This window comes from Oncorhynchus mykiss, chromosome 2 (assembly GCF_057628025.1).
Source record: "Oncorhynchus mykiss isolate SJ-2025 chromosome 2, ASM5762802v1, whole genome shotgun sequence".
In the NCBI taxonomy this organism is placed as follows: domain Eukaryota; kingdom Metazoa; phylum Chordata; class Actinopteri; order Salmoniformes; family Salmonidae; genus Oncorhynchus; species Oncorhynchus mykiss.
The window spans coordinates 45,202,105-45,226,654 of NC_143023.1; the positions used below are offsets into that span (position 1 = coordinate 45,202,105).

The 24,550-nt window shown below is 48.0% G+C and overlaps 1 protein-coding gene across 2 annotated transcripts in view; it reads right to left on the bottom strand.

Annotated features, from left to right (window-relative positions):
• Positions 1-1,391: 1,391 nt before the first annotated feature.
• The window catches only part of LOC110490531 (membrane-associated guanylate kinase, WW and PDZ domain-containing protein 2), a 39,567-nt gene continuing 16,408 nt past the window's right edge, over positions 1,392-24,550 (bottom strand). The window contains exons 2-3 of one of the 2 annotated variants that reach the window (XM_090200783.1): positions 22,468-22,520; positions 1,392-2,040 (exon numbers count right to left, since the gene is read on the bottom strand). In XM_090200783.1, coding sequence (XP_090056909.1) covers positions 22,516-22,520 — 5 coding nt within the window. In that variant the 3' untranslated portion in view covers positions 1,392-2,040; positions 22,468-22,515. The remainder of the gene's footprint in view (positions 2,041-22,467; positions 22,521-24,550) is intronic. The other variant, XM_090200781.1, reaches the window with a different exon arrangement.

The following is a 24,550-nucleotide window of genomic DNA, read 5'->3' on the forward strand; positions in this document are numbered from 1 at the left end:
TTTTCTGATGACACAATAGTGGTAGGCCCGATCACCTACAACGATGAGACAGCCTATAGGGAGGTAAGAGACCTGCCCGTGGGGTGCAAGAACAACAACCGAGAGGTGATCAAGGCAAAAGAGATGATTGTGGTGCAGTCAATGAAGAGCACAACCACAGGGAAAAATGTATTGTAGGAGGTTAATAAGTGTGAAACTTTGTAAAGTTATCCAGTGCCACTGTTGGGTGCCCAAAATTGACAGGAAAAAACACTGGCCTTTTGAAAGGGATACAAGATCAAGTAGCTGAGCTGAACCTAGATCAGAAAATTATTTTCCTGCAATGCATTATTCATCAAGAGCTGCTCTGTAAATGTGTTCTGAAAATGAGCCATGTTGTGGATACAGTCACTAAAGTGAAAAACTTCATAAGAGCAAAATCTGTCTCACTGTTCGAAGAGTTGGGCCATGCAGATCTCCCCTACCACACAAACGTGAGATGGCTGAGTTTGGGGAAGGTGCTTAAAAGGGTGTGGGACCTGAAGTCAGAGATGGCTGCGTTATTGCAAATTAAAGGAAAATATGTGGATTTCCCTCAACTGCAAAAAAAATGTTGACTGATTTTGCCTTCACCTTGGATATCATGGCCCTCATAAGTGAACTACAAGGGAAGTGCCTTTTTGCACATCAGATGTACAGCCTTGTCAAAGCCTTGAAGGGAAAATTACTTTTCCTGACCCGCCAAGTAGAAGCCAAAAATCTCACCCACCTTCCGACACTACTAGTCTGTTCCCTATCAGATGACCAGCGGGAGAAGTATACATCACTGCTGCGTGTTTTGAACAGTGAGTTTTCTCATTGTATTGAGGATTTCAAAGTGTTGGAAAATGATATGCTGTTGGTTTCTTCTCCTTTCACCTTCAATGTGGATAACGCTCCCACTGACCTGCAACTTGTTCTTATCGATCTTCAGTCTGATGCAGGGATTGGAGAACTATTCAAAACAATGTCACTGACAAGGTTCTATGCATCTCTTGATGAACAATTTTTTTTCCAAAGATTAGGAGTCATGCTCAGAAGATGTTTGTACTGTTTGGGTCAACCTATGTATGTGAACAGACATTTTCAGTGATGAAATATAACAAGTCAAGGCACAGATAATCTCTCACCTCTCAGCAATCATGTGCATAGCGACGTCAGAAACTATACTTGACTTCACTGCTTTAGTCAATGCCCAGAGACTTCACTCCTCACACTGATTGGGTAGTTTAAATGTGTTGAGGTCTCTCTCGTGTTTTTGTGCATACCCGTTAACAAGAGTTCTGTCCGTGGTGCTGAATGCACAGTGTACTTTTCCCTCCGTGTAGTTCACTGCATGTTTAATAATGAAAATACCTACCAAAAGGAGAACATGGATGTGGTTTATTTCTGTGCATGTTACTGTGCATGTTACAGTAGATATCTGTCAACACAGTCATACACATGATGTATAATCCTGTAATATGATTCTGGCCCGCGATGGCAAAAATATATTCTAATGTGGCTCTCCATGGAAAATAATTACCCAGGCCTGCTCTAAAGCCCAAGACACACCATCTCTTAAATAATTCACATAGGAACAATTGTGAATGTGGCCATGTGCTAAAGCAGTGAGGTAGTGCTTAAAAAAAAAAAAAAGTTTCAACAATAAAATGATTTATTAGTAGTAGCCTACAATTATGAAAAACTTAAAAACACACAAACACACAAAGGCTTAGGTAAAAACAATATCTAAACCTAGGCTTATATCACAAGATCCTTTGAGTAACTTTGGTTCAGGTTATGTTATGGACAAAGGAATCTAGTCTGAGGGCATATTACATGTCCTGCTCCAAAGGTCAGGACAGAAATGTCCATGGCCTTTCATTGCAAACGTATATGTTTGCCTGGTTGTGTCCAGTCCGGGGGATGCCTTCATATCTCTGGGAGGAAGGGCGTCAACATTGCACAGCAGCGGAAACCTGGTTCCATCTGAGTGAAAGCTCCTTGGCCACAACAACACCAGGCTCCAGACAATTAAAGCTGTAAAGGAGGAAAGCAGACAAAATTAGACAAGACATTAAAACTTGCATAACAACAATAATATTGTTTTCTTTTTTGGGAGGAGATATTTTATTGGAAAAGCAGCAGCTACTCTTTCTGGGGTCCACACAAAACAAAACACAGAATGACATAATACAGAACATCAATAGACAAGAACAGCTCAAGGACAGAACTACATACATTTTTTAAAGGCACATGTTGTAGCCTACATATCAATGCATACACAAACTTTCTAGGTCGAATAGGGGAGAGTCGTTGTGCCATGAGGTGTTGCTTTAGCAGTTTTTTAAACCAGGTTTGCTGTTTATTTGAGCAATATGAGATGGAAGGAAGTTCCATGCAATAAGGGCTCTTTATAACACTGTATGCTTTCTTGAATTTGTTCTGGATTTCGGGACTGTGAAAAGATCCCTGGGTGGCATGTCTGGTGGGATACTTGTGTGTGTCAGAGCTGTGTGTAAGTTGACTATGCAAACAATTTCGGATTTCCAACACAATGTTTCTTATAAAAAGAAGTAATGCAGTATGTCTCTCCTCAACTCTTAGCCAAGAGAGACTGGCATGCATAGTATTTATATCAGCTACAATAAAGAGCAGAAGGTGCCACTCTGTTCTGGGTCAGCTGAAGCTTAAACCTGTTAAGGATATGGCAGACATACGCCCCCTTTGGAGAGATTGGGTACCCCTAGTAAACTGGAAAAAAAATATGTCAAAAATTGCTAATATATGCAAATAAAAATTATTATTGGATAGAAAACACTCTAAAGATTCTAAAACCGTTGGAATTATGTCTGTAAGTATAGCAGAACTCACAGGGCAGGCATTCTTCCAAACTAGTTTTTGTGGCCATGAAAGTTGGAGCAACTTTGACGTCATGGCCCCCACCCTTCCCAACCAGTTATGATTCTGGACACTTTCTATCTCTTCCGCTAGATGTCCTCTTTCATTAGAGCTTTGAATCGTTCAAATCCCGCGAGAATTGACCCTATGGGAGTGAAATTAGTGCGTGCCACGAGAGAATAGGCTGTGCGTATGGGCGCGAATTGGTCCCAGCCATTCCTTTGTTCCAGCACTCAAGAGAAGAGCAGACGATGGCCGATTGAATTGAAGTTTGTTTTGCGTGTCTAAAACATCATAAAGCTTGCTTCTGCACTTAGTTTGACCTGTTTAGTCGACATATAATATGTAATTTTGAAGTTTTGATGCGCAACTTTTCCGGACCAGAGGACGTTTTGGGTGCATTTCAGCTGATGTTATTAGCAGTAGCTAATACAAAGACGCAAGACTTGAAACCAAACGATGTATTGGGTAAGTATGAAGCCTTCCAGAACATTCTGAACGAAGACCATCGAAGGTAAGGGAATATTTATGCTTAAATCTGTGTTTCTGTTGACTCCAACATTACGTGGAAATGTAGCTTGGAACTGAGCGCTGTCTCAGCATATGGAATAGTGTGCGATTTCTGTAACGTTAAAAATAAATCTAACACAGCGGTTGCATAAAGAAGCAGTGTATCTTTCTAACTATATGTAGAACATGTATATTTAGTCAAAGTTTATGATGTCTATTTACGTTATCTTGCCGCGCTACATAGATTTCCTGCGGGTATTTTTGAGTAATTTCTGAAGGTGAACTCACTGTAAATGGACATTTATGGATATAAATGGCATATTATTGAAAAAAAAAAATATGTACTGTGTAATATGTCATATTACTGTCATCTGATGAAGATTTTCAAAAGGTTAGTGAGCGATTTATTTTTTAATCCTGCGTTTGTTGATTGCATGTTTTGGCTATTGAAATGAGCTGTGTCTGGTGGTGGTTTTACATATATATGTGCTATGTTTTCGCCGTAAAACATTTTAGAAATCTGACTTGCTGGCTAGATGAACAAGGTGTTTATCTTTCATTTGAGCTATTGGACTTGTTAATGTGTGGAGGTTAAATATTTTTAAGAATATTTTTGCGTTCCATGCGCCACCGTTTCAGCTGAACGTGGGAGGGTTGATTCCCAATTGGGAACCAGTATCGTAGACAGGTTAACTAGCTCTTTCCTTGCTTTTTGGAGTGTGGTGTCAAAAAAGCAGAGCATCTCTTTATTACGGCCAGACCTCTCCCCATCTTTACAACCATTGAATCTATATGTATCGACCATGTTTACAATTTAAGGTAACGCCAAGTAATTTATTCTCCTCAACTTGTTCAACAACCACACCATTCCTTACCAGATTCAGTTGAGGTCTAGAACTTAAGGAATTATTTGTACCAAATACAATGCTCTTAGTTTTAGAGATGTTCAGGACCAGTTTATTACTGGCCACCCATTCCAAAATAGACTGCAAATAGAAAAGAGTAGGGCCTAGAGAGATGCTGGGTTGCGTTTACACAACAATTAATTGAGGGCATTGAAACCAGGTGTGAGGAAAAACAAGACAAAACACATGGAAAATGAAAAGTGGATCGATGATGGCTGGAAGACCAGCGACGCCGAGCGCCACCCGAACAAGGAGAGGATCCGACTTCGGCAGTTGTCGTGACAGCTGCCCTGCGGTACACCACAATTTATATGTTTGACATTAGAGAAGAATCCATTAAAGAAAATATGTTGATTTCTTTTAGATAGATAGCTCTGAATCCACGATATGGCAGAGGTTGAAAAGCCATAACACAAGTTTTTTCAACAACAAGTTAGGTCAATAATTGTTTGTTTTTTTATTTTTTTATTTAACCTTTATTTAACCAGGTAGGCAAGTTGAGAACAAGTTCTCATTTACAATTGCGACCTGGCCAAGATAAAGCAAAGCAGTTCGATACATACAACGACACAGAGTTACACATGGAGTAAAACAAACATACAGTCGATAATACAGTATAAACAAGTCTATGTACAATGTGAGCAAATTAGGTCTATATAAGTCTATATACAATGTGAGCAAGTGAGGTGAGATAAGGGAGGTAAAGGGAAGAAAAGGCCATGGTGGCGAAGTAAATACAATTGTCACGCCCTGGTCTTAGTATTTTGTGTTTTCTTTATTCATTTGGTCAGGCCAGGGTGTGACATGGGTTTTTTATGTGGTGTGTTTTGTCTTGGGGTTTTTCGTAGGTATTGGGATTGTGGCTTAGTGGGGTTTTCTAGCATAGTCTATGGCTGTCTGGAGTGGTTCTCAATCAGAGGCAGGTGTTTATCGTTGTCTCTGATTGGGAACCATATTTAGGCAGCCATATTATTTGAGTGTTTCGTGGGTGATTGTTCCTGTCTCTGTGTTAGTTTGCACCAGTATAGGCTCAGTCACTTTGGATTTCTTTTTTTCCTTGTTTTGGAAGAGAACGTGAGCCGGGTGCGCCATTCTCCTTGCGGAGATGGTGCAAAATCCATCAACACGGTCGGTCCCTGGGATTGGGCTGGCCAACACGATTCGGTTTGCTTGGAAGGAAAAGGAGTTGGAGCCTTTAGGACGGGAAACTTTTGGAAGGACAATATTGATGGGGATTCTAAAGTTGACGGAGAAGGACGTGTTTTTGCTTCCAAGGCAACTCGTTGGAGGGAGCATACGACGTGGCACTACATACAGAGGAGAAACACGATGATATCCTGAGAAGGGCAAGAGCAGTGGGAGGTGAGAGGCCGATGTGCCACTATGAAATAACAAGCCTGGCGAGGAACAACTTTAGGGTTGTAACTGTCAACATTTACAACCCATACATTAAGGACGAAGAGGAGGACCCAAAGGGACATGGTGGCTACCTCCATCCTCCTGCTATGTTCTCCCTGGGGGCTGACAGGGGAACGTTGTTTTATGCACGTCAGCCTCCATTTTGCAGGCGCTGTATGGCCTATGGCCACATCTTCGCCTCGTGCAGTGCAAGAAAGTGCAGATTTTGTGGATCTGGGGAGCACGAGGCGAAGGATTGTGACGAGCCTAAGGCGTGCCACGGGTGTGGCTCGTCAGCACATCTGTGGCGGGGTTGCCCGGCTCGTCAGAGGTTATACGCGTCTGTGGCTGGGGGGGGGGGGGGGGGGGGGGGGGGGGGGGGGGGGAAGAAGAGGAGGGAAGGAAGCATGCCTCATGACCAGAGAACAGGTCCAGAGGGGAAGGTCGCAAGGAAGGAGGAGGAGCAAGAAGCGGCGGATGGAAGAGAGAAGGAAACGGAAGGCACGGGAGTAGGAGAACAAGGAAAAGCGGCGGAAGAAGGCAAGTGAGTGGAGGAGCATGAGAGAGAAGAAAGCGAGGGAGGGGTGGTGGAGAAGGAGACGGTGGAAGAGCAAGTGGAGTGGGGGGAAAGTGCCCTGGTGGAAGAGATGAGGGGTATGGTGGAGGAGCTGGCGGGGGGGAGGGTGGTATCTCTCCACTGCCGCCATCACCAAAGAAGAGAATGAAGAGGAGGGTGCGATTGGCCGACAGTGAGAGGGAGGGATGGCCAAGAGGGTGATGGGGGTGGGAGAAACCTCTGGGTTGCTGCTGGTTTCCCCAGGCCCTCAACTTCTGTTGGGTGGGGACACACCTAACAAGACTCAGGACTGGGTGCAGGAGGAGGTGGGGAGTTTTTTGTTTGGGGACTCAGCCTCCCCTATTTTTTTCCAAACCAGCTGCAGCGCTGGGGAGGGGGAGGAGTGTGGGGGTAGACCCAGGGTGCAGGGCACACCAGAGCCTACACTATTCCTGCATCCTGGGTTGGTGAGATGGAGGAAGAGGGGGGGACGTCGGGAGTACGGATGGTGTTATCACCGGTAGATATGGAGCAGGGGAGCATCGGGTGAGTCTCCTGTTTTTTTTTTTCTGTCTGGTTTAGTATTTGAGTGTATTACATGTTTTTATTTTATTCTTTCATGGGGTCTAATTTTACTTTTGTTAGTTTAAATGTAAGGGGTTTAAGGGATTTTGTTAAAGAGGAGGGCGGTAATTTAGTTATTTGGAGGGTGTGGGGTTTGATTTTTGTTTTTTACAGGAGGTTCACCTGAGGGATGGAGGGGATGTTAGTAGGTTTAAGAAGGAGTGGGACAAGGGGGAGTCGGTTTGGGGTATTGGGGGGGTGCACTCATCGGGGGTAGGGATTTTGTGTGGGCATAGGGAGGTAAAAGTGGAGTGTTCTTTTGTGGTGATGCAGGGGAGGGTTATGGGGGTGGATGTCACGATAAGGGATTGTAAATTTAGATTAGTGGTGGTGTATGGGCCACAGGTGGTGACAGACAGGAGGGAGATGGTGGACTGTCTGGCACCCCTGTGTGTCACAAATAGGAAATTAGTGATAGGGGGAGATTTTAATACAGATTTAGGAATAGGGGGGGGGATAGCAGTGCAGGCGCCATCACTGGGTTAATGGCTTGCCATGATCTGGTTGATGGTGGCCTGCACACTACTCCGAAAATGGCCGGTCCTACATGGCGCAACTCCAGGGGGGTTGCGCGGAGGCTCGACTATATTTTTGAACCCAGGTCTTTGGGTAAGTTGTCTGGGCGACTGTTGCCTGTTTTATTTTCGGATCACGACGGGGTGCTCCTGCAGGTGGGGTCGCCAGTCTGCCTCTTTGGTAGGGGGTACTGGAAGTTAGATCGGGATGTGCTGGAGGAGCAGGCTTTTGTTGACGTTTTTTTTGGTTTCTTTTGGAGGCTTGAAGAGCTCAGGTCCATGTGCGAGGGGGTGTTAGAGTGGTGGGAATTAGTTAAGGTGAGGATTAGGGCTTTTATAATAGGGTATTGCAAGAGGAAAAAAAGGGAGGAGAGGAGGGAGGTGGATCGTATCCAAAGGTTAATTGAACTCGAGTCCGAGGCAGGCAACCTCGGTGGGTCGTTTGACTGGGAGAGATCCGCAACCCTAAAGGCGCATCTCAGGGAGTTGGAGGAGCGAAAGGCTCGAGCTTTCCTGGAGCGTGCGCATAGTGGCTTTCTAGAACACAATGAGACTTGTTCTGCTATGTTCTTTAAGTTGGTTAGGGCCAGACAGAGTAGGAAGGTAATGCATGGCGTTAGGGAAGAAAATGGTAGTATAGTTAGAAAACCAGAGGAAATGGTCAGGGTGACAACTGATCATTTCCAAGGTTTATTTAAGGAAAGGGAAATATATGTAGAGCAGGGAAATGTGTTTTTAGAACACTTGTCCAGGCGGTTGCCGGAGGACATTAGAGAAGTGATGGCCCAGATCTCACTAGAAGAGGTTGAGAGCGCTCTTAGGAGGATGGGAAAAGGGAAGGTGCCTGGGATGGATGGGCTGCCGGCTGAGTTTTATCTCAAGTTTTGGGGTATACTTGGACCAGTGGTCCTCGAAGTCTTGAAGGCCATCCTTGAGACGGGGGTCCCGGGGGGATCAATGGCTGTTGGTGTGCTGTCACTTTTATATAAGAAGGGGGAAGTAACAGACCTTGGCAACTGGCGGCCGTTGACCATGCTGTGTGTAGATTACAAGCCACTTGCAAAGGTTTTAGCAGACCGGTTGCGCACAGCCCTTCCTTACGTCGTCCATGAGGATCAGACGTGCGGGGTAGAGGGCCGCTCTATTAGATGGAACCTACAGTTAATCAGGGACTCCATCGCTTGGGTTGAAGATAGAGGACAGCCTTTAATGGTAGCAGCGCTAGATCAGGCGAAAGCCTTGATCGCGTGAATAGATCATTTTTATTCAGAGTGTTAGGTCGATTAGGATTTGGGGAGAAGTTCATAGGATGGATTCGTACATTATATGTCGGAGCGGGGTGCCGAGTTAGTGTAAATAGTCACTTGGGTGACGTTTTTGACCTCTCGTCTGGGGTCAGGCAGGGGTGCCCACTCTCGGCTCTCCTCTTCGTTCTGTACATGGAGCCTCTGGGGGCTGCCATTAGGGCAGACACAGGGGTGGAAGGCTTGTTGATCCCTGGAAGTGGTGGGCTGCGTGTTAAGATGACGCAGTACACCGACGACACTTCCTTGCTGCTGTGCAAGGACTCGTGCCTGACAAGGTCCCTTGCCATCTTTGGGGATTTCACCCGAGCGTCGGGAGCGGTTCTGAACCATGCAAAGTCTTCCGTCAAGTTTTTCGGAAGATGGCGCGGTAGAACGGATGTGCCCGGGGGGCTATCTCTCTGTGAGGGGGCCCTGAGGATTCTCGGGGTCCATTTTGAGACCTCCGGCTCAGCGACGCTAAACTGGTACATGCGTATCGCAGTGGTACAGAGGAAGCTAGCAATGTGGAAGGCTAGGTATTTGTCTTTTATGGGCAAAGTCCTGGTCCTAAAGGTGGATGTGTTGCCGTCTCTTTTGTATTTGGCGTACATCTACCCATTGCCGGCTTGTCTGAGGAGGCCTCTAGTGAGGCTTGTGTTCCAGTTCATGTGGAGTGGCAGGTACGAGTTGGTCGCCAGGGCACGCATGCTCTGTCCCATCGGGGAGGGAGGTAGGGGGGTACCACATCTCCCCCTCAAGCTGGACGCAATTTTTGTTTCTTTCTTGTTAACGGAGCTTGCTCATCCAGTGATGCACCCGTCCGGTTACCTCCTGCGGGTGTTCTTCTCGTATCAGGCGAGAAGCGTAATGGTGTGGTCTAACACGGGTCCTCGGGCGGAACAGCTGCCATGGCACTTTGGTCATGCGGCCAAGTGGCTGCGTGCGCACCCTGAGGTTGAAGTTGCCCGAGTAGGTTTAGATCACCTGTACGAGGAGGTCAGACAGGCAGGGAGTCCGGCGCCTGTAGTGGGCATCTCGGCAGTGGTCTGGGAGGGAGTGCAGGCGCGGGGTCTGGACAACAGGCTCAAGGACCTGAATTGGTTGAGCCTCCATAAGTGCTTGCCGGTACGTTCCATCATGTACCGGCATAGTTTGGCGCAATCCCCCACCTGTCCAAGATCCTCTTGTGGCAGGGAGGAGAATGTGTGCCATGTCTTTTGGGACTGTGCCTTTGCCGGAGTAGTATGGGCTAAGGCACGGGTGTTGTTAGGTTTGGTAAGGGGGGATTTTGTATTGACGTGGGCCAGGTTAGAGAGAGGTGTAGGGAGAGCGAGAGGGACGGATAGGGACAGGTTTCTGCTCTGGCTTCTCATGAGTCTCTTTAAACGGGGGCTGTGGGAAGCCAGGCAGAACATGGTGAAGACAGGGAGAGATTGGGGGGTGGAAGGGATAGTGAGGAGGGTGGAAGGAGATTTGAGGGGGAGGATGAAGAGGGAGGAGAAGAAGTGGGGGCAGCATGCTGCTCGGGAGAGGTGTAAGGGGGGTTTAGGGCTGGGTGTCATTTAGATTTGTAAAGGGATAGATTAGGGACGGGGAGATAGGGAAAGGTAGTTTGTAGGATGACGGGGAGGGAAGATGCTCCCCTGAGGTTTTGTTTGGGGTTTTTGTTTAATTAAATTAAAATACCATTGTTGGAGTATGAATGAAAATTATGAGTTGTAAAGAATGAATTGTATTGAAGTTAATAAATTATTTTTTATAGGCTGTTAGGTTTTCTCGTCACGTTTATTGTTTTGTTAGTATTTTCATGTATAGTTTCTTAATTAAAGAACCATGAATAATAACCATAATAATAGCTGCGTTTTGGTCCGCCTCTCCTTCAACTCAAGAAAACCGTAACAGAATCACCCACCAACAGGACCAAGCGCCGTGGTGACAGGCAGCGGCAGCAGGAGCAACAAAGTTTGGATTATACGACTTGGGAGGAAATAGACAGGTGGGCGGTCGACCCATGGAGAGTGCCGGAGCCCGCCTGGGATTCGCTGGAGCAGTGCGAAGAGGGTTATAGGAGAATGGAGTTGGAGAGACGAACACGGCGGCGTGGAAGGAAGCCCGAGAGTCTGCCCCAAAAATGTCTTGGGGTGCGGCACAGGGAGAGTGTGGCAGAGTCAGGAGTCAGACCTGAGCCAACTCCCCCTGTTTATCGTGAGGAGCCAAGGAGGAGACCAGAACCAGAGCCGGTGTTGGAGGTGAGCGAAGCAGAGACTGTGAAGGAGTTAATGGGGGAATTGGAGGAGAGAGTTATGAGGGAGTTGCTGTGTTGGTGCATTAGGCATGGAATTCGCCAGACGGAGCGTGTCGGGGATTTGATGGCACCTGGGTCAGTGCTCCATACTCGTCCTGAGGTGCGTGTTAGTCGGCTGGTGAAGATTGTGCCAGCCTCATGCACCAGGCCTCCTGTGCACCTCCCTAGCCTTGCACGTCCTGTGCCAGCCCTGCTCTCAAGCTCTCCAGTACGCCTTCACGGTCCGGTCCATCCTGTGCCACCTCCACACACCAGCCCTCCGATGGCAGCTCCCCGCACCAGGCTTCCTGTGCGTGTCCTCGGCCCAGTACCACCAGTGCCAGCACCACGCACCAGGCCTACAGTGCGCCTCGCCTGTCTAGCGCTGCCAGAGCCTTCCTCCTTTCCAGCGCTGCCGGAGTCTCCCGTTTATCTAGCGCTGCCAGAGCCTTCCTCCTCTACAGCGCTGCCAGAGTCTCCCGCCTGTTCAGCGCAGTTAGAGCCTTCCTCCTCTCCAGCGCTGCCGGAGTCTCCCGCCTGTTTAGCGCTGCTAGAGCCTTCCTCCTCTCCAGCGCTGCCGGAGTCTCCCGCTTATCTAGCGCTGCCAGAGCCTTCCTCCTCTACAGCGCTGCCGGAGTCTCCCGCCTGTTCAGCGCAGTCAGAGCCTTCCTCCTCTCCAGCGCTGCCGGAGTCTCCCGCCTGTTCAGCGCTGCCAGTCTGCAAGGAGCAGCCAGAGGTGCTTGTCTGCAAGGAGCAGCCAGAGCTGCCAGTCTGCAAGGAGCTGCCAGTCTGCAAGGAGCTGCCAGTCTGCAAGGAGCTGCCAGTCTGCAAGGAGCTGCCAGTCTGCAAGAAGCCGCCAGAGCTGCCAGTCTGCAAGAAGCCGCCAGAGCTGCCAGTCTGCAAGAAGCCGCCAGAGCTGCCAGTCTGCGAGAAGCCGCCAGAGCCGCCAGTCAGCATGGAGCAGCCAGAGCCGCCAGTCAGCATGGAGCAGCCAGAGCCGCCAGTCAGCATGGAGCAGCCAGAGCCGCCAGTCAGCATGGAGCAGCCAGAGCCGCCAGTCAGCATGGAGCAGCCAGAGCCGCCAGTCAGCATGGAGCAGCCAGAGCCGCCAGTCTGCCAGGATCCGCCAGTCAGCCAGAATCTTCCAGAGCCGCCAGTCAGCCAGGATCCGCCAGTCAGCCAGACTCTTCCAGATCCGCCAGTCAGCCAGGATCTGCCGGAACCGCCAGTCAGCCAGGATCTGCCAGAACCGCCAGCCAGCCAGGATCTGCCAGAGCCAACTACCTGCCTGAGCTTCCTCTCAGTGCTGAGCTACCCCTCAGTCCCGAGCTACCCCTCAGTCCCGAGCTGCCCCTCAGTCCCGAGCTGCCCCTCAGTCCCGAGCTGCCCCTCAGTCCCGAGCTGCCCCTCAGTCCCGAGCTGCCCCTCAGTCCAGTTGGGCCCTTGGTGAGGGCTACTAGGCCAAGGTCAGCGGCGAGGGTCGCCTACTAAGGACGCGAGGAAAATGGACTAAGACTTTGTTGGAGTGGGGTCCACGTCCCGCGCCGGAGCCGCCACCGTGGACAGACGCCCACCCGGACCCTCCCCTATGGGTTCTGTCACGCCCTGGTCTTAGTATTTTGTGTTTTCTTTATTAATTTGGTCAGGCCAGGGTGTGACATGGGTTTTTTATGTGATGTGTTTTGTCTTGGGGTTTTTCGTAGGTATTGGGATTGTGGCTTAGTGGGGTTTTCTAGCATAGTCTATGGCTGTCTGGAGTGGTTCTCAATCAGAGGCAGGTGTTTATCGTTGTCTCTGATTGGGAACCATATTTAGGCAGCCATATTCTTTGAGTGTTTCGTGGGTGATTGTTCCTGTCTCTGTGTTTGTTTTGCACCAGTATAGGCTGTTAGGTTTTCTCGTCACGTTTATTGTTTTGTTAGTATTTTCATGTATAGTTTCTTAATTAAAGAACCATGAATAATAACCACGCTGCGTTTTGGTCCGCCTCTCCTTCAACTCAAGAAAACCGTAACAACAATATAGCAAGTATAACACTGGAATGGTAGATTTGCAGTGGAAGAATGTGCATAGTAGAGATATAAATAATGGGGTGCAAATTATAGATGGGCTATGTTCAGGTGCAGTAATCTGTGAGCTGCTTTGACAGCTGGTGCTTATAGCTAGTGAGGGAGATGTGTTTCCAGTTTCAGAGATTTTTGTAGTTCGTTCCAATCATTGGCAGCAGAGAACTGGAAGGAGAGGCGGCCAAAGGAAGAATTGGTTTTGGGGGTGACCAGAGATATATACCTGCTGGAGTGCGTGCTAAAGGTGGTGGCTGCTATGGTGACCAGCGAGCTGAGATAAGGGGGGACTTTACCTAGCAGGGTCTTGTAGATGACCTGGAGCCAGTGGGTGTGGCAACGAGTATGAAGCGAGGGCCTGCCAACGAGAGCATACAGTTCGCAGTGGTGGGTAGTATATGGGGCTTTGGTGACAAAACGGATGGCACTGTGATAGACTGCATCCAATTGAATGAGTAGGGTATTGGAGGCTATTTTGTAAATGTCATCACGGAAGTCGTGGATCGGTAGGATGATCAGTTTTACGAGGGTATGTTTGGCAGCATGAGTGAAGGATACTTTGTTGCGAAATAGGAAGCAAATTCTAGATTTAACTTTGGATTGGAAATGTTTGATGTGAGTCTGGAAGGAGAGTTTACAGTCTAACCAGACATCTAGGTATTTGTAGTTGTCCACATATTCTAAGTTAGAACCGTCCAGAGTAGTGATGTTGGAAGGGTGGGCAGGTGCAGGCAGCGATTGGTTGAAGAGCATGCATTTAGTTTTACTTGTATTTAAGAGCAATTGGAGGCCACGGAAGGAGAGTTGTTTGGCATTGAAGCTCGTCTGGAGGGTTGTTAACACAGTGTCCAAAGAAGGGCCAGAATTAAACAGAATGGTGTGGTCTGCGTAGAGGTGGATCAGAGACACACCAGCAGCAAGAGCGACATCATTGATGTATACAGAGAAGAGAGTCGGTCCAAGAATTGAACCCTGTGACACCCCCATAGAGATTGCCAGAGGCCCGGACAAAAGGCCCTCTGATTTGACACACTGAACTCTATCAGATAAGTAGTCGGTGAACCAGGCGAGGCAATCATTTGAGAAACCAAGGCCATAAACCAACCATAGATACAGCAACACCTCCCTCATAAGCTTTTCTGTCGCTTCTATAGATGTTAAATCCTTGTATTGCTACTGCTGTATCATCAAATGACTTATCTAAGTGAGTCTCAGAAATGGCTAATATATGAATGTTATCTGATGTTAGCAAGTTGTTGATTTCATTAACCTTTTTTCTAAGGCTACATATACAGTGCCTTGCGAAAGTATTCGGCCCCCTTGAACTTTGCGACCTTTTGCCACATTTCAGGCTTCAAACATAAAGATATAAAACTGTATTTTTTTGTGAATAATCAACAAGTGGGACACAATCATGAAGTGGAACGACATTTATTGGATATTTCAAACTTTTTTAACAAATCAAAAACTGAAAAATTGGGCGTGCAAAATTATTCAGCCCCCTTAAGTTAATACTTTGTAGCGCCACCTTTTGCTGCGATTACAGCTGTAAGTCGCTTGGGGTATGTCTCTATCAGTTTTGCACATCTAGAGACTGAATTTTTTTCCCATTCCTCCTTGCAAAACAGCTTGAGCTCAGTGAGGTTGGATGGAGAGCATTTGTGAACAGCAGTTTTCAGTTCTTTCCACAGATTCTCGATTGGATTCAGGTCTGGACTTTGACTTGGCCGTTCTTGTTACGGTGCGTGAATGAGGACCCAAAAGCGAATCAACTTAAACAGAGCTTCTTTAATTACCAAACATAGGTAGGCTCAGATGGACCGGCAGATTCCGACAGGACAGGACAAGGTTACAGCAAACATGACGACAGTCTGGTTCAGGCATGAATGACACAAACAAACAAGAATCCGACAAGGACAGGAGCAGAAACAGAGAGAGATATTGGGACCTAATCAGAGGGAAAAAAGGGAACAGGTGGGGAACGGGGTGAATGGGTAGTTAGAGGAGACAAGGGACAGCTGGGGGAAAGCGGGGGAGAAAAGGTAACCTAACACGACCAGCAGAGGGAGACAGGGTGAAGGGAAAGGACAGAGACAAGACAACATGACAGTACATGACAGTACCCCCCCACTCACCGAGCGCCTCCTGGCGCACTCGAGGAGGAAACCTGGCGGCAACGGAGGAAATCATCAATCAGCGCACGGTCCAGCACGTCCCGAGAGGGAACCCAACTCCTCTCCTCAGGACCGTACCCCTCCCAGTCAACTAGGTACTGATGACCACGGCCCCGAGGACGCATGTCCAAGATTTTACGGACCCTGTAGATAGGTGCGCCCTCGACAAGGATGGGGGGGGGGGGGGGAAGACGAGCGGGGGCGCGAAGAACGGGCTTAACACAGGAGACATGGAAGACCGGGTGGACGCGACGAAGATATCGCGGAAGAAGAAGTCGCACTGCGACAGGATTAATGACCTGAGAGATACGGAATGGACCAATGAACCGCGGGGTCAACTTGCGAGAAGCCGTCTTAAGGGGAAGGTTCTGAGTGGAGAGCCAAACTCTCTGACCGCGACAATACCTAGGGCTCTTAGTTCTACGCTTATTAGCAGCTCTCACAGTCTGCGCCCTATAACGGCAAAGTGCAGACCTGACCCTCTTCCAGGTGCGCTCGCAACGTTGGACAAAAGCCTGAGCGGAGGGGACGCTGGACTCGGCGAACTGAGATGAGAACAACGGAGGCTGGTACCCGAGGCTACTCTGAAAAGGAGATAGCCCGGTCGCAGACGAAGGAAGCGAGTTGTGGGCGTATTCTGCCCAGGGGAGCTGTTCTGACCAAGACGCAGGGTTGCGAAAAGAAAGACTGCGTAAGATGCGACCAATAGTCTGATTGGCCCGTTCTGCTTGACCGTTAGACTGGGGGTGAAAGCCGGAAGAGAGACTGACGGAAGCCCCAATCAAACGGCAAAACTCCCTCCAAAATTGAGACGTGAATTGCGGACCTCTGTCCGAAACGACGTCTGACGGAAGGCCATGAATTCTGAAAACATTCTCGATGATGATTTGTGCCGTCTCTTTAGCAGAAGGAAGCTTAGCAAGGGGAATGAAATGAGCCGCCTTAGAGAACCTATCGACAACCGTAAGAATAACAGTCTTCCCCGCTGACGAAGGCAGTCCGGTGACAAAATCTAAGGCGATGTGAGACCACGGTCGAGAGGGAATAGGAAGCGGCCTGAGACGGCCGGCAGGAGGAGAGTTACCGGACTTAGTCTGCGCGCAGACCGAACAAGCAGCCACGAAACGACGCGTGTCATGCTCCCGGGTGGGCCACCAGAAACGCTGGCGAATGGAAGCAAGCGTACCCCGAACGCCAGGGTGGCCGGCTAACTTGGCAGAGTGAGCCCACTGAAGAACGGCCAGACGAGTAGGAACGGGAACGAAAAGAAGGTTCCTAGGACAAGCGCGCGGCGACGGAGTTTGAGTGAGTGCTTGCTTTACCTGCCTCTCAATTCCCCAGACAGTCAACCCGACAACACGCCCCTCAGGGAGAATCCCCTCGGGGTCAGTGGAGGCTACTGAAGAACTGAAGAGACGAGACAAAGCATCAGGCTTGGTGTTCTTAGAGCCCGGACGATAAGAAATCACGAACTCGAAACGAGCGAAAAACAGCGCCCAACGCGCCTGACGCGCATTAAGTCGTTTGGCAGAACGGATGTACTCAAGGTTCCTATGGTCAGTCCAAACGACAAAAGGAACGGTCGCCCCCTCCAACCACTGTCGCCATTCGCCTAGGGCTAACCGGATGGCGAGCAGTTCGCGGTTACCCACATCATAGTTACGTTCCGACGGCAACAGGCGATGAGAAAAATACGCGCATGGGTGGACCCTGTCGTCAGAGAGGGAGCGCTGAGAAAGGATGGCTCCCACTCCCACCTCTGACGCGTCAACCTCGACAACGAACTGTCTAGAGACGTCAGGTGTAACAAGGATAGGAGCGGATGTAAAACGATTCTTGAGGAGATCAAAAGCTCCCTGGGCGGAAACGGACCACTTAAAGCACGTCTTGACAGAAGTAAGGGCTGTGAGAGGAGCTGCCACCTGACCGAAATTACGGATGAAACGACGATAGAAGTTCGCGAAGCCGAGAAAGCGCTGCAGCTCGACGCGTGACTTAGGGACGGGCCAATCAATGACAGCTTGGACCTTAGCGGGATCCATCTTAATGCCTTCAGCGGAAATAACAGAACCGAGAAATGTGACGGAGGAGGCATGAAAAGTGCACTTCTCAGCCTTCACAAAAAGACAATTCTCTAAAAGGCGCTGGAGGACACGTCGAACGTGCTGAACATGAATCTGGAGTGACGGTGAAAAAATCAGGATATCGTCAAGGTAAACGAAAACAAAGATGTTCAGCATGTCTCTCAGGACATCATTGACTAATGCCTGAAAGACAGCTGGAGCGTTAGCGAGGCCGAAAGGAAGAACCCGGTATTCAAAGTGCCCTAACGGAGTGTTAAACGCCGTCTTCCACTCGTCCCCCTCCCTGATGCGCACGAGATGGTAAGCGTTACGAAGGTCCAACTTAGTGAAAAACCTGGCTCCCTGCAGGATCTCGAAGGCTGAAGACATAAGAGGAAGCGGATAACGATTCTTCACTGTTATGTCATTCAGCCCTCGATAATCTATGCAGGGGCGCAGAGACCCGTCCTTCTTCTTGACAAAAAAAAACCCCGCTCCGGCGGGAGAGGAGGAGGGGACTATGGTACCGGCGTCAAGAGCTACAGACAAATAATCTTCGAGAGCCTTACGTTCGGGAGCCGACAGAGAGTATAGTCTACCCCGGGGGGGGGTGGTTCCCGGAAGGAGATCAATACTACAATCATACGACCGGTGTGGAGGAAGAGAGGTGGCCCTGGACCGACTGAACACCGTGCGCAGATCGTGATATTCCTCCGGCACCCCTGTCAAATCACCAGGCTCCTCCTGTGAAGAAGAGACAGAGGAAACAGGAGGGATAGCAGACATTAAACATTTCACATGACAAGAGACGTTCCAGGAGAGGATAGAATTACTAGACCAATTAATGGAAGGATTATGACAAACTAGCCAGGGATGGCCCAAAACAACAGGTGTAAAAGGTGAACGAAAAATTAAAAAAGAAATGGTTTCACTATGATTACCAGAAACAGTGAGGGTTAAAGGTAGCGTCTCACGCTGAATCCTGGGGAGAGGACTACCATCCAGGGCGAACAAGGCCGTGGGCTCCTTTAACTGTCTGAGAGGAATGTCATGTTCCCGAGCCCAGGTCTCGTCCATAAAACAGCCCTCCGCCCCAGAGTCTATTAAGGCACTGCAGGAAGCTGACGAACCGGTCCAGCGTAGATGGACCGACAAGGTAGTGCAGGATCTTGAAGGAGAGACAGGAGTAGTAGCGCTCACCAGTAGCCCTCCGCTTACTGACGAGCTCTGGCCTTTTACTGGACATGAAGTGACAAAATGACCAGCGGAACCGCAATAGAGACAGAGGCGGTTGGTGATTCTCCGTTCCCTCTCCTCAGTCGAGATGCGGATACCTCCCAGCTGCATGGGCTCAGCACCCGAGCCGGCAGAGGAAGATGGTAGTGATGCGGAGAGGGAGGCGACGGAGAGCGCGAGCTCCTTTCCACGAGCTCGGTGACGAAGATCAACCCGTCGCTCAATGCGAATAGCGAGTTCAATCAAGGAATCCACGCTGGAAGGAACCTCCCGGGAGAGAATCTCATCCTTTACCTCTGCGCGGAAACCCTCCAGAAGACGAGCGAGCAAGGCCGGCTCGTTCCAGCCACTGGAGACAGCAAGAGTGTGAAACTCAATAGAGTAGTCTGTTATGGATCGATTGCCTTGACATAGGGAAGACAGGGCCCTGGAAGCCTCCTCCCCAAAAACAGATCGATCAAAAACCCGTATCATCTCCTCCTTAAAGTCTTGATACTGGTTAGTACACTCAGCCCTTGCCTCCCAGATTGCCGTGCCCCACTCACGAGCCCGTCCAATAAGGAGAGATATGACGTAGGCGACACGAGCAGTGCTCCTGGAGTAAGTGTTGGGCTGGAGAGAAAACACAATATCACACTGGGTGAGGAACGAGCGGCATTCAGTGGGCTCCCCAGAGTAACACGGCGGGTTATTGATTCTGGGCTCCGGAGATTCGAAAGCCCTGGAAGTGGCCGGTGGATCGAGGCGGAGATGGTGAACCTGTTCTGTGAGGTTGGAGACTTGGGTGGCCAGGGTCTCAACGGCATGTCGAGCAGCAGACAATTCCTGCTTGTGTCTGCCTAGCATCGCTCCCTGGATCTCGACGGCTGAGTGGAGAGGATCCGAAGTCGCTGGGTCCATTCTTGGTCGGATTCTTCTGTTACGGTGCGTGAATGAGGACCCAAAAGCGAATCAACTTAAACAGAGCTTCTTTAATTACCAAACATAGGTAGGCTCAGATGGACCGGCAGATTCCGACAGGACAGGACAAGGTTACAGCAAACATGACGACAGTCTGGTTCAGGCATGAATGACACAAACAAACAAGAATCCGACAAGGACAGGAGCAGAAACAGAGAGAGATATTGGGACCTAATCAGAGGGAAAAAAGGGAACAGGTGGGGAACGGGGTGAATGGGTAGTTAGAGGAGACAAGGGACAGCTGGGGGAAAGCGGGGGAGAAAAGGTAACCTAACACGACCAGCAGAGGGAGACAGGGTGAAGGGAAAGGACAGAGACAAGACAACATGACAGTACATGACAGTTCTAACACCTGGATATGTTTATTTTTGAACCATTCCATTGTAGATCTTGCTTTATGTTTTGGATCATTGTCTTGTTGGAAGACAAATCTCCGTCCCAGTCTCAGGTCTTTTGCAGACCCCATCAGGTTTTCTTCCAGAATGGTCCTGTATTTGGCTCCATCCATCTTCCCATCAATTTTAACCATCTTCCCTGTCCCTGCTGAAGAAAAGCAGGCCCAAACCATGATGCTGCCACCACCATGTTTGACAGTGGGGATGGTGTGTTCAGCTGTGTTGCTTTTACACCAAACATAACGTTTTGCATTGTTGCCAAAAAGTTCAATTTTGGTTTCATCTGACCAGAGCACCATCTTCCACATGTTTGGTGTGTCTCCCAGGTGGCTTGTGGCAAACTTTAAACAACACTTTTTATGGATATCTTTAAGAAATGGCTTTCTTCTTGCCACTCTTCCATAAAGGCCAGATTTGTGCAATATACGATTGATTGTTGTCCTGTGGACAGAGTCTCCCACCTCAGCTGTAGATCTCTGCAGTTCATCCAGAGTGATCATGGGCCTCGTGGCTGCATCTCTGATCAGTCTTCTCCTTGTATGAGCTGAAAGTTTAGAGGGACGGCCAGGTCTTGGTAGATTTGCAGTGGTCTGATACTCCTTCCATTTCAATATTATCGCTTGCACAGTGCTCCTTGGGATGTTTAAAGCTTGGGAAATCTTTTTGTATCCAAATCCGGCTTTAAACTTCTTCACAACAGTATCTCGGACCTGCCTGGTGTGTTCCTTGTTCTTCATGATGCTCTCTGCGCTTTTAACGGACCTCTGAGACTATCACAGTGCAGGTGCATTTATACGGAGACTTGATTACACACAGGTGCATTGTATTTATCATCATTAGTCATTTAGGTCAACATTGGATCATTCAGAGATCCTCACTGAACTTCTGGAGAGAGTTTGCTGCACTGAAAGTAAAGGGGCTGAATAATTTTGCACGCCCAATTTTTCAGTTTTTGATTTGTTAAAAAAGTTTGAAATATGCAATAAATGTTGTTCCACTTCATGATTGTGTCCCACTTGTTGTTGATTCTTCACAAAAAAATACAGTTTTATATCTTTATGTTTGAAGCCTGAAATGTGGCAAAAGGTCGCAAAGTTCAAGGGGGCCGAATACTTTCGCAAGGCACTGTATTAATATGGGCTATTTTCAGCCCTTTCCTGGGTAGCTTATCAGAGATAGACATAATACTGAAAAGAGCAAACAAAGCAAGAGAAAAAAATATACGTTCAGCAGTCCATTTATCAATTGTTGTGTGTGTGAGTGTGTGTGTGTGTGTGCGTGCGTGCTGCGGGGTTGAAGCTACAAATCCATAGGCTTGGCTCTCTCATCCCTTCAGGCTTCTGGGACAGAGGGCGGACAATGAGCCTGTCATAGCGGATATAAGCAATGTACCCACAGGCTCAGGCAGCTTTTATGGCTGGGATCAGTTCTTTCCTTTTCTGGCGCACAGCTTCAGGATAGTCCTTGTTGAGGACGATATACCTTCCGCTCAAGTTTTTGGCTCTTTCCAGAACAGCTACCTTGTCCTCAAACCTCAAGAATTGACCACTATCGGCCTGGGCCTATCACCTGGGACGGTGGTGGGTTTTACAGTCCTGTGGGCGTGCTCCACCTCAATCTTCCTGTGGTCCATCTTCAATTTCTCAGAGATCATTTCCCTCACTTTGTCCTCAGACTCAGTCCAGGTCACATGTGGAGACTGCAAGTCCGTCCACAAACATGTTGCGCCGCCTTGATTGTCCCCCTGATTTATCTGTCATTGTTGTCATGGATTCACACACAGAACTGTGTCTCTCAATGACTTACAGATTGCTGTCATATTGCCATTCTGTTTCAACTCATTGAGCTGACCTTGGGAGAACTGCAAACTGTTCTTCAGGTCCTAGACCTCTCTGATCAGGTCGTCCATTTTATTAATTAGTTGAATCCAAGTATTTGGACTAAACACTTGAAGCGATTTTCTTGTTGTCATAAAAACAGCTTGCAAGTCTCTTTTTGTTCGTTTAAAAGATACTTCACGTATGATACAGAGACACCACTGTCCTCAATGGTACTCCCGCCGACGTTGGTCTTTGTCACGGTAGCTAGCAACGTAGGTTACACTATTACTCCTCGCAGTTCCAGACAGGGCAGGTCACAGGAACGATTGAAAACAACAAACAGCAGGGATCTAGACAGCACCAGAGCCAGGATAATCCGCGGTCCCAGCCACAATGGCTAACCGTATTGCGGGCTGAATTCAAGAAAACCCGCTAGCTTGATTTGCATCTAGCTAGCAGCTAGGGTAGCTGCGACGCCAAATAGCTCCTCAGACCCGTCCTTGGCCGGCAGGATCACTGGAAAGACACAAGCAGTCCCAGCAACTGATGCCAAATGCGTCGCGGGATCCAAACTAAGGAGCTAGCTAGCTACCAAGAACATTCCAATACACTTTCAAGTAACAAACGTTAAAAAAAACTAAACTGAGCTCTTCCTCAATCTGCGTTCATCAGGAGGTGATATCCAAAGGGCATTGTAAGGTGATGTAAGGAGTCAGTGCACATTATTGCTTCTCCCCCAAGTCCAAGCAAAAAGCTCATAGTACGAAGACAAAATACCTGAAGTGTTGCTTGTTCACCCTAGATCACCGGTGGCAGAGATCAAGTTTATGCTGAAAGACAAATTCCAGAAAAATAGGTTAAAACTTAATTTGTTTTATAGCTTGTTATTGCCTGTTGACCCCAGCCTAACAATAGCAATGCAGACACAGGATAACTAAATAGATAACATTTTGCTTCATAATTACCAGCTGGCTAGATAAAAATGGTATTCAATCTAGTTAGGCTGCTAGTTGAACATGCAAAACAAAAATCAACCTCGAAATCTATAATCCAATAGCTAGCTAGCTACACTGAATAAAAATGTCAACGTAACATGTAAGGTGTTGGTCCCATGTTTCATAAGCTGAAATAAAAGATCCTAGAAATGTTCCATACGCACGAAAAGCTTATTTCTCTCAAATATTGTGCACACATTTGTTTACATCTCTGTTAGTGAGCATTTCTCTTTTGCCAAGACAATCCATCCACCTGAATGGTGTGGCATATCAAGAAGCTGATTAAACAGCATTGTCATTACGCAGGTACACCTTGTGCTAGGGACAATAAAAGGCCACTTTAAAATGAGCAGTTTTGTCACACCACACAATGCCAGAGATGTCTGAAGTTTTGAGGGAGCATGTAATTAGCATGCTGACTTCAAGAATGACCGCCAGAGCTGTTACCAGATAATTAATTGTTCATTTCTCTACCATAACAACATCCAACATCGTTTCAGACAATTTGGCAGTATGTCCAACCAGCCTCACAACCGCAGACCACATGTATGGCGTTGTGTGGGTGAGAGGTTTGCTTATGTCAACATTGTGACCAGAGTGCCCCATTGTGCCGGTGGGGTTATTGTATGGGCAGGCAAAAGCTACAGACAACAAATACAATTGCATTTTATCGATGGCAATTTGAATGCAAAGAGATACCGTGACGAGATCCTAAGGCCCATTGTTGTGCCATTTATCCAGGCTGTATCACATCCGGCCATGATTGGGAGTCCCATAGGGCGGCGCACAATTGGCCCAGCATGGTCCGGATTTGGCCGGGGTAGGCCGCCATTGTAAATAAGAATTTGTTCTTAACTGACTTGCCTAGAGGTTACATTTAAAAAACAATAAAAAAATGTATCCGCTGCCGTCACCTCATGTTTCAGCATGATAATGCACAGCCCTATGTCGCAAGGATCTGTACACAATTCCTGGAAGTTAAAAATGTCCCAGTTCTTCCAAGGCCTGCATACTCACCAGACATGTCACCCATTGAGAATGATTGGGATGCTCTGGATCTAAGTGTACAACAGCATGTTCCAGTTCCTGCCTACTTCCTGCAAGTTTGCACAGGCATTGAAGAGAAGTGGGACAACATTCCAAAGGCCACTATCGGCCTGATCAACTCTATGCGAAGGAGATGTGTCACGCTGCATGAATCAAATGGATGTCACACCTGACTGGTTTTCTGATCCATGCCCTTACCATTTTTTTAAGGCATCTGTGACCAACAAATGCATATATGTATTCCCAGTCATGTGAAATCCTTAGATTAGGGCTGAATGAATTGATTTAAATTGACTGATTTCCTTATATGAACTGTAACTCAGTATAATCTTTGAAATTGTTTAGCGAACTAGCAAACTTAGCATGTGTCCCTATAATGAAACATGGGGTTTGATTAGCTTGCTAATCGATTAGCATTCGCACCAAAGGGGGTATTTTTGGTAGCTAGCTAGTTAAACATGACAAACTGGCAAACATGAAAAGCTCAGCTTGCTGTCTTGACGTTGCATTGCCCTGCAATGAGCCATCGCTGAACAATGGCTCGTTGTGGGACCAAGCAATCTAAAATGGCACCTGTATGCAACTGTCTAGCTAGCTAACTAAATAGCAAACAGTAGTTAGCAATTAAAAAAAAAACGTTTTAATACAGTTGAGACAATAATGTATGTACATGATGGCATTTTAACTGTAGACTCTTACCGGTGTATGGATTATGATGATTCACAGCATACTGAAACACTTTCAAAATGATCTTTCCCACTTGGCTTCAACCAGTACATATTGCTTTAGCCACAGAAGACAAAGCTGTGTTGATACCA